The sequence below is a fragment of the Apis laboriosa genome, unplaced genomic scaffold, assembly GCF_014066325.1.
Source record: "Apis laboriosa isolate Shangri-la unplaced genomic scaffold, ASM1406632v1 scaffold50_cov145, whole genome shotgun sequence".
Lineage (NCBI taxonomy): Eukaryota > Metazoa > Arthropoda > Insecta > Hymenoptera > Apidae > Apis > Apis laboriosa.
In genome coordinates, this window is record NW_025223540.1 from 639,107 (window position 1) to 656,369 (window position 17,263).

The 17,263-nt window shown below is 24.0% G+C and overlaps 1 protein-coding gene across 2 annotated transcripts in view; it reads left to right on the forward strand.

Moving 5' to 3' along the window:
- The window catches only part of LOC122717428 (protein GDAP2 homolog), a 91,208-nt gene that overhangs the window by 44,561 nt on the left and 29,384 nt on the right, over nt 1–17,263 (forward strand). For both annotated transcript variants that reach the window (XM_043941473.1, XM_043941474.1), the window contains exons 2-7: nt 5,715–5,903; nt 5,973–6,115; nt 6,201–6,333; nt 6,409–6,518; nt 6,609–6,848; nt 6,929–7,097. In XM_043941473.1, coding sequence (XP_043797408.1) covers nt 5,719–5,903; nt 5,973–6,115; nt 6,201–6,333; nt 6,409–6,518; nt 6,609–6,848; nt 6,929–7,097 — 980 coding nt within the window. In that variant the 5' untranslated portion in view covers nt 5,715–5,718. The remainder of the gene's footprint in view (nt 1–5,714; nt 5,904–5,972; nt 6,116–6,200; nt 6,334–6,408; nt 6,519–6,608; nt 6,849–6,928; nt 7,098–17,263) is intronic.

Here is a 17,263-nt window from a genome sequence, read left to right on the forward strand (position 1 = left end):
TGTTGTTTAATAGAAAGGCGGCTGCGGGACACTGGGTGGGCGGCCATGTATGGGGAAACAAAGCTCGTCTAAAAGCAGCGGCCCTGGCGACACGCGGCGAATGAAAGTCCTACTCTCTCTCTCTCTCTCTCTCTCGTCGTTCGAGCCTTGAGGTGGCTTTCGTGGTTGGTTTCCCTTTTGACTGGGTAGGAAACAGGGCCAATTATGACGCGAGCGTAATCGAGATCGGTCAACTGGATGGGAACAAGCAATAGTTTCACTGTTAATTCATTAGTTTCATTTATTTTTTTTTTTTTTCTCTTCTTCTTCCTCTTCTCATATTTTTCTATAGATGGAGAAAAATAAAGAGAAGTGGAAGATTGAATTCGTTGGAGGCAGGTGCGATCGAAGAATGGATGAAACCAAGGTTTTAATTACGTCAATTCGACGAGTTTGATTAAATTTTATTTTTGGGTTAGATTTGTTTTAATTAAATTTATTATTGGTTTCGATTCTGGGCTCGAATGCTCGGGATATTAAGCCTTGTTTGCAATCATACGGTATCGCGGTTTTGATTTTGTTAATTGGCTAAATTTTCAATCAAGTTATTAATTATCGTTTTTTGTCGGTTGGAGAAGTAAATTTTTTTGAGAAAAATGTTTTGATTTGTTGGATTGAGAGAAATATATTTTTTGAACTATCAAAGTGATGAGATTGATTTTAGATTTTCTGCTTTTGCAATTATTAAGAATATATAGTATTTTTAGAATTAATATTATAATTTTATTTACAAACAAAAACAATTATTATATTCAATTATTTTAATAATATTATTTTAATTCTGATTATATATAATATATTTACATATGTTATTTATAACATATTTATTAAAATCTTGTAAATAATATTGTTTAAAAAATCTTATTTTAATAAAAGTTAACTTATTAATACTTATTCTTATTTTTTATATCGCATTTTATGTTATATTTTGAAATAAAATAATATATAAATAATAATTTATCTAATTTCTATTTTCTTAAAAATAATTAATTTTCTTAAAACTTTATTATTTAAAAATTATATAATAAAATAATGTTATATTGAGTATAATGTGATGCATTAATATTATTAAATTATTTAAGAATTTTTTAAAAACTTTTCTGCAATTCGCTTCTTTTTTCTTCATTAAAATTTTATATTATTTATCTCATTCTTTATTTATAATTTACGAATGAAAAAATTTAATTTTAAAATTAAAATTTTATAAGAAATGATTCCACGTAATTAAAATTAGATTACTTGAAACATTATTTATAGAATAATTTAATTTATAATTTTATATAATGTAATTAAAAAATAAAGCTCTTAGTTTATAACTTTATAATTATATTAATATTTATCTTGTTTATATAAACAACATCATAATTTTGATAATTGTATATATTTTATACATATATATTATTATTATATTCAAATTTAATTCCAATTCTCATTAATACTTGAAAATTCAAGTCTATTTAACATAGTTAAAAATATATTCAAAAAAATCTTATGCACGTTTGTTTAATTTGAAACTTTTTTAAGAACGTTTGATTTGAAATTTATATTCTTCAGTCAAAACGAAACCTTATTTATATTATAGAAGTTATAAATTAAATTATTTATATATTCAAGCAATATCGAATTTAATTCCATATTTATTTCATCGATGCTTAAAAAACCAAAGAAGTTTTTGAGAAAATTATTTTTAGGAAACTCTATTGACTGGTTTATTTAAAATTTATTTAAAATTGATGCAATTACGGAATAGAAAGAATCTGGAAAATTATTTAAAAGGAAAGTATGGTTTAAGTGTTCTTTCTAAACTTAATTTGCGTTTATTGTTCCCGATCGATTCTTGGACGAATACGTTGTTCCGCGAACCTTGTTGAGTAATGGCAATTTCCAATAATTCGTTTGAGCTGATGCATTCAAAAGATTGAGAGGAAAATGTATACCTTCGAGGCTAATTAATTTTTCCGAAATTATCCGAAACATTTTATTTCATTCCATCAAGAAAGTAAAAACTCACTCATCGAGGTAAAAATTATTAAATCAAACAAAAATTTACATGATATCGCGTGAGCAGAAAATAATCTGTATATAATTATTTCGAGCCTCACATGAAATCTTATTGTGATCAAATATATTAACGATATCTAATAAGATTTGATTAAATAATACAATGAAATTGTGCTAAAGCAATGTTTTTCAATATTGTTGCACCGTGTTGAAATATAAATATATTAGATATTTCAAATATATCGTGATTTTGTTAAAATTTCGCTAAAATAAAAATAAAAATGATAATTATAACCAATAGTGAATCAATTAGAATTGTTATTAATCATGGAATATTGATTTTATCAATAATAAATAATTGAATCTTTTATTACACTTATAAATATTTTTATATTTAATTAATACATTTAAAAAAATTTGTTAAATAAATAAAAATAAAAATTCTATTATTATTTCAACGAAATAATAATTTTCGTACTAAAAGTTACGACATACTGCAAAATCTTCATTAATTTCAAAATGCATAATTAATCCAAAAAGAAAAGATTAGAAAATACTATGTTAAATGACTTAATAAAAAAAAACAATGTTCAACAAGTTTAAATTTAATTCACAAATTAAACGATCAAATAGAGCATTCAATAAACGACTTGAATGATTAATAAAGCGTGATAATATTTCAATTTTAGTTGCCCAATATATGGTTAAACTTCCGACAGGATTCTATATATCGAATTGAATGGTGAAAAAGCGTAGTCACGCAAAGTGAAAACAAAACTTGCATCTGAAGAATGGAATTATAAGAAGAGAATAAAAATCGCGCGGAACCAACTAAAGGATTGAGCTTTTGAGTAGAGGTAGAAGAGGAAACTACCTCTATCGATAATCGTTTAATCTAGGTCATAGCGGGAGATAGCTTTATCTTTCGTCAAGGATAGACGAAACCGTAGAAATGGAGGTCTCCAGGGCAGAAGGAGGGACAAAGGAGATGGAAGTTTTCCTCGAACGAAACGAGAACTCCGCCAGACAGCCGAGTACGACTCGTTCGATCGATGCGATGTCGCGTAAAATTGTTGGAAAAAAAGGAAGGAAAAGTGAGAAAACTTTGCAACACTTTTGTATCTCGGTGGGAGAAGGAAATTTCTATCTCTCTCTTTTCTCCTGTCCTACGAATTTTTCTTTTTTTTTCCAATGATTGATGGTCTGAAAGTTTGTTAGAAATAGAGAAAGATAGGCAAGGTTGAGAAGAGTACTTTGGATGTGAAGCTTCATTTCGAATGCATCTTCAAGGATGTTGATGGTAAAAGTGGAGGGTCCTTTACGGTCGATTAACTCTTCGCCATTTGCCTTTGTGCTTGGAATAGATCGAAATATTAACCCTTTCGTGGCAAATCGAGTTTGAAGTGATCTTTCAAAAGCTGCAACAGTTTTAGTGCAACAACATATTTGCATTTTTGAAAATCGTTTCAAAACTATGTATATTTCACATTTCACGAATTTAAAATTTTTACCTTTTATATATATATATATATATATATATATATATATATTTATGGCTCGTTTAATAGTTTCATTTAATTAAAAGATGCTGCTACTTCACGTCAGTGACCTTTCATTCTCCTTGGCGAGATTAAATTTAATTAAAAACTTTCCAAGAAATAGAACGTCAGAGTACTCGTTTGTTATACAAAAGTGCTATTTTCTACGCAAGAAATATTTCAAAGTTTAATAATCTTGTAACGTTAAATAACTTGTAACATTAAATAACTTTCAGTAAATATCAGGAATAATAACGAAAGCTCAGTATATCTGCATCGTTATTTATTAAGAAAGAAAAAAAGAAGAAAGAAACTTTTTTATCTTCATTACTTTTCACATTATACATGATGATTAAGTTTGTTAAAAAGTATCGAAGTTCCACTTTATTAGAAATGAATATCTAGAATACATGGCCGTGACCCCACACGTAGCTCTGGTTCGATCTTTGCAGACAATGTTTCCCTTTAAAATCGATTAAACCGGATGTGTTCTTAACGCGCGCGCTCGAGAACTTTGCAGGGTAAACATCAGAATTCATTTATACGATCGATGAAGCATTTTGCTCCACATTCGTCAAGGTTTTGTATCTCTTGTGCGCGGTGCCTCCATAAAAATGCTAATTTTTTCCATTGTACAATGTTATTTTGCCTCTTGAATTCTGTTTCCTGATAAGAGCGGTATTCATAAGAGGTTATGGATGCTTAAGCGCAAGCTATTTCTGCCTTCCTATATCCCTATTAATACGAATTAATAAACATTAGACATAGATATATATATATACATGTTTTCACGATATTTCCTTCTTCTTTCTCCTCTTTATTTTTATCGATATTTCTTGTAATATGAATTGGACGAATGGATTTATGCAAATAATATCTCGAATTTCTTTTGAGATGGAAAGCTTCGATGAAAGAAGAAGACAGTGATCGATATGAATCTTGATGAATTGTGCATTCTGAGTATGAATTCCTCTTATTTACATTACATCTATTTACATTAATTGTTTTTTTTTTAGAAAACATTAAAAAAATTAATGATTTGAAGTTCTGTTCCTTTTTGAAAAATTATTTTTTCCTTTTTACAATAAATTATAAAATTTAGAAATCGAATAAAAATTGAAATACAATTATTTTCTTCAAGGAGATTCATATCTTTCGAGAATCCTTTTTGTCAATCGACATAATTTTCCATCCCTTGTCGAGCACTGATGTCTGAAACTTCAGGTGATTGAATAGATTTCCTTTCGAAAAGGGCTGCGAAGATCTATATAGTAAATGTAAGAAGGTCAATGATCCTTCTTTATGAGATTGTCAGGATATAAGTTCCGTAGCAGGACAGACGGCGCCAAGTTCTGTCTCCTTGCCATTAGGGAAGCCTACATTCTACGTCCAACAACGAACGCACACATAACACTGTTGTAGAGGGAGACAAACACAGACGGGCTTTAACGCATAACACGTGACTGTATGTGCACAGGAGGACGGGTCGTCCACGAATTAAGTTGTTTTTCGAAACTCCCGATCGGGGTTACGTCCTTGGACGCCCGCTGTTCCCATTAGCCCGGGGTGTGCCCCAGATTTTCATCGATGGCACTGTTTATTTTTAGGTTTCTGCAATATCGGAGATAGTCCGCGCGTCAGCAACTATTTCATCTTCGGTTTGGGAAGATTCCATCTATCGACCTCGCTTTCCTTCACTGCTTTACTGCTTACGATTGAAATTTTCCCTTCACGCGTATTGTTTCACGTATATCCGTATATAGTGTCGTCTAATTTCTATTATGATTCATATGTATAATATTGGTATCTCCTTCCCTATGTTGTTTCGATAAAACACGTGGCGTTTGATACGATTTGAATTTCGCGTCACCTCGAGCGCTGTGACGCGCATGCGCTTTAACTGTCAGCGTGACATTTCGCGAAAGAGTATAACGAAGTGAATTCGATATTCGTGAATGAATGATGTGGAAAAGTGGTGAAATATTGCATGAAGAGACTCATAGATATTTCAGAAAATATATGAAATATTTGTATCGGGTTATTTTAAACTTTAGTTGACAGAAGAATGTGAGGTTATATGTATGTATAAGAACAATTTGTATTTTATTTACGATATGGAATATTTTTTATTTTCAGCTGAATGAGGCTCATGGAACCCTTGGGTGTTGCCCCGGATGTGGTGGAGACGGGCGCATTGAAAAAATGGTCCGACTTTCCCGTCCAACATCGATTCACAGATTACTCCAATTCTATTGGAGAACCAACTCATCATACCATAAGTCCTTTTCCATGTCAACCAACGCTTAACAACAAGCTTGCGTTATGGTAAGCTATAAAATAACTTACAAAGGTTTATTTAATTTACAGAAAATTATAAATATTATTATTTTTTAGGACTGGGGATATTTCTATTTTACAAGTGGATGCAGTAGTAAATTCCACAAATGAAACAATGGATGATAATAGTCCTATGTGCCAAAGAATATTTGTTCGAGCTGGATCAGCACTTAAGATGGAAATATTTAATGAAATCAAAGGTATTGTTTATAAAGTAGAAAATAAAATTGAAAATAAAATAATTATATCAATATTGAATTGTGTAATGTAAATAATTATCTACAGAATGCAAAACTGGTGAAGTAAGAGTAACACAAGCTCATGGTTTACCAGCACGCTTTATTATTCATACTGTAGGACCAGTATACAATGTAAAGTATCAAACAGCAGCTCAAAATACATTACATTGCTGCTATAGGTAAATTTTATAATAAATAATATAAAGCGTATTTAAATATATATATATAAAAATACTACTCATGTTTTTGTATAGAAATGTTTTACAAAAAGCACGAGAGCTTGGTTTACGCACGATTGCGCTACCAGTAATTAATTCTGTACGAAGAAATTATCCTCCCGATGCGGGAGCACATATTGCACTGAGTAAGTGTAAATTAATTAAATTAATATTATTTTTAAATTTATTAAGTATACGATAATAAATCTTTCCCCAATTATATTTCATTATAATAGGAACAATAAGAAGATTTCTGGAGCAATATGGCGATTCTGTTACATGTATTGTACTTGTATTGGAACCGTGTGATCTTGGAATTTACGAAGTTCTTCTTCCACTCTATTTCCCAAGAAATTTAGCAGAGCAAGATAACGCGTGTTGGCAACTACCGAACGATATAGGTGGAACGGATGGAGAACCTTTACTTCCTGATCGACAAATTAGAATTATCGATAATCCTCAACATGCTTTACATGGTAACAACGATGTATTAGAAATAATATATTTTAATTAAAAAAAAAGTTATGCGCTACAATATTACGTTTATTTGTTATAGGTGATGAAAGTGTAGAACTATCTGCGCAATTAGAAACATCCGTGAATATTGGTGAACATGCGTTTGCACAAATGCAGGGTGATTTAGATCGACAAAGACTTCTTGGAGAAAGGCCACCTGCCGATCCACTTGCAGATATCATGCTGAAACAAATGCAACAGAAAGAAAGGTATGATTAAAAATATTTTTTGAATTAACTCTTATTGAATGTAGTGTAGCAACATAACAATTGAACTCTAACATAACAATTGAAGAATATATAACAAATCGATCATTTGTCCAATTTTATAATAAAATCTATCGCAGTTTTAATTAGTTTTTTGTATATAATATAATTATAGATATTTGTGTGAAAGTAGTGTATAACGAATATTTGTTAAAAAAAATTTCTTTTATTGAAAAAAAAAATGTGTCGAACATACGTATTAGAAGTGGAGGATGTAAATAGGTATGTAAAATCATCGGACTATATAAATATTTGCTCTCATTGTACAGTGTCCGTTTTAATTTAATTAAGGACCTTAATATATTGAATAACAATGATCAATATAAACATAAATAAATAATATACAAATATAATTCATATGAAGTAATATAAATACGCCACTCTTCATATAAAATCCAAAAAAAATAAAATCTAAATCTAACAATCTATTGACAAATGTACAAAACATTCCGATAAAGATTAAAATTTTTCATATCGAAATGTTTTCATATAAAATATTAAAATTAACTTAATTCTTAATATTATTAACTTAATTCTAAAATATTCAACATTATATATTCTTAGTATAAAGAATTAGTATAAAGAAGTACTAACTTTTCATTTAATTTTCCCAAAATATAATAAAACCTATAATTTCATTCATTGAATGTTACAAATATAATTTTGCATAAAATTCACATTTTATATGCTTTTATATATCATGATGCTATTTTTGACTATTTTAACTAGAAACGTAATATATTACTATACTACTTTCATATATAAATATTTGTAAATCTTTCATATATAAATAATTATACTTTTTTATTGTACTGAATCTTGATTTATTAATATTTAATGTTTTATTAATTATATATCATTGGTCGATAAAAAGAAGAATAAAATTGAATTATTTTAATGCTTGAGAATAATTCCAATGAAGATTTTTAACATTTAAAAAATATATTTTCTCTAATTTTTAAAAATAATAAATGTGTATCTTCTTATTTTTTATTTATTAACATAATGATAAGATGTTTCAAAAAGACAAAATTTCTTACTTATCGAATGCAGGTTTCTTCAATATCAACTATTGCTATGAATGTTTTATTCAATAATTATATTATATTATATTATCGTTGATAAAACAAATCAATTTTTTAAAAGTTATTATTTGTAGAAATAATTCATACTTATTACATATAATTATAATTTTCGATGTATTTGATTATCCAATTCTTTAATTGCACATATATAGATACATAATATGATTTAAATACTTTTTCAACTTAAACAATATGCTATTTATTTTATTAATTATTCTACATATTTATATTTTTTCTCTATATTAATATAAGAACATACATGCATAATCCAAAATTAAATAATTGTTTTATTAATTAATTTTATAGATTAGATTATTGTATGATTATAATGATAATTAAAAGTGAGATATCGATTTTCTATTTATTTATCAATGGAATTCTTTTTATTTATTACTAAAAGAAAAACTACCTTTATATAAAAAGCTTTCGTCAATAATATCGTTGATAGAAACGGCCTCGTAACCTTTCTACGTTGCAAGCTCGTTTATGTATCTCGAAATAGCATGATACGCATAAAACATATTCGATGTCTATGAATATTCTAGTAATAATTTATCTAATTTTTTACAAAAGTCATATTTGCATCACCGAAATCATTCAATTATGACAATTCATTAAACAAGATAAATTCTTTGAGATTCTTTTCAAAATCTTAATGCTATTTTATTGCAATAAAATCTTATGAATACAAAATTAAATTAAAAATCTAGAGTTTTGGAATTTTGGTAGAAACAAGATTCTACAATTTATTGCAATTTCCTTTAGAATGAATAGAACATTAATAGAATCTATTTTTTTTTTTATTATATTTTATATTATATTTTATATTTTATTTATATATTTTTATAAAATTAGATAAATCAAATAATATATTTGATTTTCATATCAAATCAATAATATTTAATTTTAAGATGAAAAATGATGCTTATATAATAATTATTCATTTTTTCTTTTTTCTTTCCATTATTTTTACAAAAAGAAAATTCTGTAATCCATAATTTTCAAGATGTTAATCCTAATATTTTCGAATTCCAAATTTTTATTTTTTTTATCTAATATAAAAATATAAAATACAAAATAATATTATTATAAAATCATTATTATGATAAACAATAAACTTCGTAATTTTTTCTAAAAAATAATATTAATTTGTTAATTATATAATAATATAATAATATAATAATTATATAATAATAATGTTAATAGTGTTAATTAAATTTCTGCAATAATTTAAAATGAACAAATGACGAAATCATTTACGAAGTATTTTCATGATCGTAACCTTGAATCTTTTACTATATATCTCATATTTTCAAAATATTCATGCATCATTCACACGAGATAAATGTTTATTTGATATATATAGTTTACTTAAATCCATCAGCACTGATAAACATTAGTTTAGACATCTGTCAAAGCTAATGTTGGAACATCTGGCGCCTCTCTAACAACGAACTTTCGTGTATTTTTCAAGTGAAATGCAAGATTGCCAAACTATTAAATTTTCTCTTATTCCTTTACTTCCTTATTTTCTAACGTATTTCTAACGTAAAATCATTCATTAATATTTTCTATATTTTTCAATGTAAAATATTATTTCTTGATCTTTTAATCTTCTGTAAATTCTGAGTGATCATTTGATTACGTGAGATTATTTATTATCCTTTCCGCTAATTCAAGGCATGTCTTAAAAGATTAATGATTTCGATAAAGAAATGGTTCAACCGATCATTTTGTTGATGAAACACCTTGGATTCATTATAATTGAGGCCATGGTCTCGTGAAATCTTTAATACAATCAATTGAGAAATCGATCCAAGCCATTATGAAGGTCCTTTTCTATAAAACAGGAATCTTAACTTAAATGAAACATTTATCATAAAAGATAAATGCTTCTTTTTTTATCAATTAAAATTATTATTTAATATAAATTAATTAAATTATTATAAATAAAATATGTATATAGTGTTAATTAAGTCAGATAAGAGCTTATTCTATATGTGAAAATTTTATTTTATATTTCTAACTTATTTCTAACTTATAATAAAATCATACTTATATAAGATATCATATGAAATTAGATAGAGATAACTTTTCATGAAAAAATAAATCAAAAGAATAAAATTTGCTTAGTTTTCGAATGAATCAAAAATTGAATTTTCTTTCAAATTTAAGTGAAAATAGCTAATTTCCGATTACATATGAAACTATTGATATTTTTGTATCAATAGTAAAAATAAATAAAAAATATAAAATAAGTATATTTCATTTAAAAATATTAATTTTCAAGAAAATTTTAAAAATTCAGCAATTATACAAATTAATTATGTTCAAATGTTCAATTTTGATTTTTTCAAAAACAAAAAATAATAAAATTAAATTTATTAAATAATAAAATTATAATTAATTAATATTCAATCAGGAATTAGACAATTTCACTTTAATTTGAAAAATTTTCAAATTTTTTGATTTATTCGAAAACGAAGCGTCAAATGAAAAAATTTTATTCTTTCTTTTTGACTAATTTTTTCAAGAGGAATCATTCTCTGATCTGATGCACTATGATTAATCATATCCTATAACATATTTTCCATTTATTAATAAATATTAATGTTAACTTTATCTTCTATAATTATTAATCAAAATTTTAAAACTTATCATTTCGCGGAGTTTTATAATTCTAATAGTTAAATTTGATTTTCACGACGTTCAATGATATTTATAGATATAACACTGTGTGTGTCAACGCGAATTTATAAAATGTAATAATAGCACAAGTGTATATTCAATATTCGAGGCAACGTAAGCAATGTTTATTATGATCCAAGATAACCTTGAGAAATTCGCAAAATTATGCTTCCTGCTTCCGCAGGAAATTCTAAAATCATGTGTTCTTTATTTGCGCGTTCGAAGAAAGGCCTGATTTATCCGCGTTGCGTGTGCATCGATGATTAATCTTCGCTGTAATTTTCAGTGCAAAAGAAATCGAATGTCGTCCTATTTTCATTTCATTGAAAGTACAAAGTCGAAATAATTGTATTGAAAATCAATAATAGATGAATCGTATTACTTGTGTATACATGTCGTTTTTTCGAATAGAATTTCATTCATGATTTAAATATATATTTCTTTATAAATAAGATATATATATTTAGTAAATACAACTAATTTGTTACTATATTTTATTCATTAAATTATGATATTCACTTAAATAATTGAAAATATATCCTTGAAATTTTTGAAAATAATTATAAAAAAAAATTAAACAATGTACTATATGCTCTTTTTTCACCAACTATATAATGTCTAAATCAATTTTTTAAATCAATATTTATTAAATATTAAATAAAATATTAAATTAAATAATAAATTAGATTAATTCATTGCAATCATTTACAATAAATTATATTTGTAATATCTCAATTAAAATAAGAATATAGTAAAAATAAAGTATAATAAGTTAAATTTGTTCCAAATCTTATATTATCAATGCAAATCATCACATTAGCATCAATTAGTAAAATTAAACTGAACTTGAGAGGAAAAAACAACTTAATAGTCACAGAAGATGACAAATCTTTCAAGCATATTTTATAAAAAAATAAAAAATATTATTTATTTCTTGAATCTTAAAATTTTTTTGAATACAAATTAATCTAACTTGATTTTATTTGATTATAATTCATTTAAATTCTTTCAAATATCATTTGATTATATTTGATCATTAGATATATATTTTCAAAAATTGAAAAAAGAAATGAAATTAGACTTTATTACATCAAAATCATTATTTTTTTTCTTTTTTTTATTAAGAAACTCAAAAATTATCTATTCTTGTTTTAAAAATTATATAAAATCACAAAATTTAGAATAAAATGAAATAAAATAATATTTCTTAGAATAAAAATTATATATACAATTGAATTTTTTTTCTAAATAAATAATAATAAATTTTTTCATTATTTTATTTTAAAAAAGCATCGAACTAATTTTTATAAATATAATAAGTATTATTATTATGTACAATATTTTTAAAATAGTTCCAGTTAATAATTGAATATCTTTTTATATCTTTTTGTATCAACCTCAATTTTTTTTTAAATCGAAAATCATGTAAAAACAATATATTAGAGATCGTTTCACTGTATACTTACTATCAGAGTCGGATTAAAAAAACGTAAAATAACGAAGCCATTAAGACCACATTGATTTCAATCTTTTGCATTCTGACATTTCCAATTGGGCTCTCTAAAACGATAAATGAGTGTAACGATCGAACAGTAGCAGCTGGTTTCGATTAAACGAACACACCGCGCTACATTAAAACCAATCGACCCAGAAATGTGAAAATATAACGCAATTTTGCATCGTACCATGAAAGCATTGAAAATATATCCATCACAAAATTAGCCAATTATATAAATAAAATATAGTAGAATGTCAACTATTCAAATTTATTCAATTATACGAATACAAGATGAATATTTATATTTGAACTAACATATTTGAAAAGATTTATTTTAAAAAATATTTATATATTTAGAAAATATATTTTAGGGCATTTGGTTGAAAAATCTGATTAATTTATTTTTTATATTATTTCTCTTGTGAAATATGTATGTTTTTGTATAGTAATATCCATATTTTAAAGTGGTTTAATTTCTATTTATTTCGTGATATATTTACAAATTTGATTCCTTTTTTATCAATTTTTTAATTTTTTGATTCTTAATTAGTTCGAATAATTGTAATGTTCTATTGTAATGATTGGAATTCCAAATTTTGTATGACAATTATAAGATGTCAAAAGAAAATCAGAAGAAGATTTCATAGATTCTTTTTAAACATATTTTTTTTAAAAATAAACTTTATTTATTAAAAAATATATTTATCATATATAAGCAAAATAATAATTATTTTTTGCTTATTTTGCAATAAATTAATCACCTTGAATATTTCGTTTGATGTTGATGATAAAAAAAAATTAAAATTGAATGCAGAAGAAGATATAATTTGATGCTAATAATTTTTTTTGCAAGTGAATATATGCAATTCATCATATGAAAATCAATTTTATTTGTTTAAATAGAATTTATAAAATTTTTAATGCATCAATTAGATAAATCATTTCCTATAAAAAATTAATAATCTAATTTAAAAACTATTGAAGATTTTAGCTTGCATAAAGATAAAAATATTGAAATTGATCTTCATATAATTTCTAAATTTATCTGCAAATAAATTATTCATATTAACTTATTATTCTCCACTACACCATTCAATTTTTACATGAAACTTTTTTTTCTATTGTTAAAATTAAACGAGATATTCAGAAAGATCAAATTACTTTGTTCTTATTTAAAAAATTTAAATATTTGTAATTTTCAATCATATGAAAAAACTATTTTGTGGCTAAAAGTTAATACTTTTCGTTATTTATAAATTTAGATTTCATTGTACTAATTAAATTTACGTAAACTTCTCTTGCAGCCTATTTCTGCATATTTTATATGTAAAATTGTAAATTTTTATTTCGTTTATGTAATTATAATAATGAAAATATGAATTTGCATAAATAATCGCAATCTATTTATATTTTCTTTTATATTTATAATATTAATTAATAATATGTTGATTTAATACTATAATTATGTATTAAATTAAAAAAAAACATTAATACATAAAAAAATAATATATAAAAAATATATATTAATATAATAATATAATATAATAATAATACATCATTTTTACAAGTATATATAAATATTTTTTACGCTTACTGTGAGAGTTAAGTAGTGCATTTGATCTCTTCTTTTATGGTAATCGGTTCTTATACTTGGAATTAGTCAACGTAATAACGATTCGAAAATAGCCAGAGCTATAAATGGTCTTCCAACAAAACATGTGTGTATCATGCATTCACATGGGAGCCTACGGAATTCCTTGCTAAAAATTCATTAATATATATATATCATACTATGTCGAGCCTGTGTTGGCCAAATGTTATTCGTGTAATCAGTCAACACCGCTATAAGATAGAATGAGATGGCTTTCCGCTTGGAAATGCTGCCAATTTCGCATATTCCAGCTGCACGTGTGTATCATGCATCAATGTTGATTCAAGGAATCCAGTACTTGGAATTAATATATGCGCTTCCTGTATAATTAATTCGCGACATCGAATGCAGATATTATTGATTTACAATAGTTGAGGTTGGTTTTCGAATAAAAATTTGAAATCTGTTTAACGAGATTTGAATAATATAGATCTTTAGGATTTACTAGTATTTCGAAGTGATATGATTACGTAAATATGTAATGGATATTTTATGAGAATTTCAGTAAATATAATAACATTTAATATTAATTGTTAATATTTATAAATATCATATAGAAACTTACCCAAGTTAAATGTTCTCTGTGAAAATAAATCAATTATTTGATTTCTAAAAAATAAAAAAACACTACTCATATATTTTGACACATGGAATTAAAAATTGTTTCCGAAGATGAAAATAATCAGTTCTCTAAATGGATCAAAATAATACTTAGATATTTGTGAAGATGTCGAAAAAGTTTATTGCAAAAGTAAAAAATCATAATTGATTAGGAATAATTGTATAAAATAATATTCTTAATATTAATTAGATTGAACTTTTACTATTTTTTTGTTAATTTTTTAATTATTTTATAATATTAAAATATCATTTATCACTTTAAAGAAATATAAATTTTCATTTTATTAATTTTAAAAAATTGCAAAAATTTAATCAATTTTGTAAAAAAAAAATGAAAAATATTATTTTTGGAAGTCAACAATTACAATATAAAATATTGTCTTTAGAATTCTCCACAGAATTCTATATTAATATTTTTTTTTATTAGTTCGAATGAATTTATTATTTTTTATTATATTAAACTGTACCATTAAATAGTTATTTTTATTTTATTTTATTTTATTTTTATTTTATTTTTATTTGATATCATAGATAAAATTTTCATATATTGCAACTAAAAAATTGTTTCTTAGAATTGTTTATTAGAATGATAAATTATCACATAACATAAATAGAATTTTTAAGTTCGCACATTCTTAATTTTATCATATTGCAAAATATGTTTTGTATTACTAATCCTATTATTAATTGATGATAATATTTTTAATATCACATAATATTTTTAATATCAATCTGACCTGAATTTTCCTATCTTTGAAAAAAATATCTTTTTTGCAAACATTTAAAAATTATTGTAGGAAAATAAATTTCCAAAAATTTCAAATAATTTCAATGAATATAATTAAATATATTTTTTATTCCTAGAATTGTATTATAATTGATTTATTTTATTGCAAAAATAATTTTTAAAAATTTTTTACAAAATCTAGATATTTTAAGTTTCAAGCTATAAGTTCAATAATCTCATCTATGTCATTTATTAATTTAAAATATAAAGTTTTTAATCTTTTAATAATATTCATTTATAAATTTGCTTTCTAATATCAAAATTATAAACTTTTAAAGTATTTGTTTAATAATTTATTTCGTAATAATTTTTTCTTATATATTATACATTATATATTATATATTATACAGTTTTATAACATATTTAAAGAAATAAAAATATTTATAGCATTATGATAAACTATATTTTTCTTTGAAGTATGGAAATTTTTATAAGTTTATATAATGGAATAAAAGTGTAATAGACTATTTATTACTTTAATATATTTTTTTTTATTTTCATATAATAATATAAATTGCTCTATAATATTGTTTCTCAATAATATTATCTTTAATGCGCATTATTACTTGATGCTTAATGGCTTAAAGTAGATTTATACTAAGATTAAAAACAGACTTTTATATAAACTATTAATTAAACTTAATATCATATTATGATCAAGATATTAATAAAAAAACATATTAAATATGTTAAACATATTCATAATTTTTTTATGAAAAGAAAAAAAAGTTAAAAAAAAATTAAATAAGGGAAAAAATAATAAATTATAAGTTTAATCTCTTCCTGCAGAATAATATTGTATGAAACGGTGCCTTATTCACTGTGCGCATCGAACAGTAATATTTCGATTCTTTTAAAACATTAGAATTTTTTTCAAGTGAAGTTTTTATTTTTTTTATTTTGTTTTTATTTAAAATATTTTAACAACAATATCTTATCAAAATAATTTATATAAATATAAATTCTTTCTTTTTAATTAAAATTATAATTTAAATACACATCGTACAATTTTGTACAATTTTTCCACTTATTTTTATTTTCATTAAAATATCATAAATTTATATTGATTTTCATTAAAATTTTCAAATTTCCAAATAATAACTAATAATTTTTTTATGACAAATATATTTGTCAAATATTGGTAAATTACATACATACGTACGTATATAATTAAATATAATATAAATATTTCCATGATCAAATTTCTCCAAATACTCAACTTTTTTAATAATTGAGAAATAATTCTCAGAACAAATTTACAAACAAATAAATTTTATATCGAAGTTTTTATGATTAATTGATAATATTTCAGCAATTAATCAATTACGAAATCAAACATAAAAACCACGTGCTGTTCATTAAATATTTTAATGATTACATAATTTCTTTTGAATATCGAATAAAAAATTTCTAATCAACGTCAAACAAGAAAATAATTCTCAAAATAAATTTGCATTACAAATATATTTCACACTTGATTTATGATCAATCGATATTTTGATATTAACAATTAATCAATATATTGCGAAATCAAATGTAATAACCTTATCACGTAATAAACATTGGAAACTAAACATTTCAAATAGGTATAATCTCTTTTTAATATCCCGATAAATAACATTAATTTCAATATTCAAATTTACCAAAATTTATTCTTAAAATTTATTCTTCTAATGATCAAACAACAAAAGAATTCCCAAATAAATGATTAAATTTTTTACAATCAACCAAATGATATTTTAGCAATGAATCAAATCAATGAATCACTCCTGCGAAATC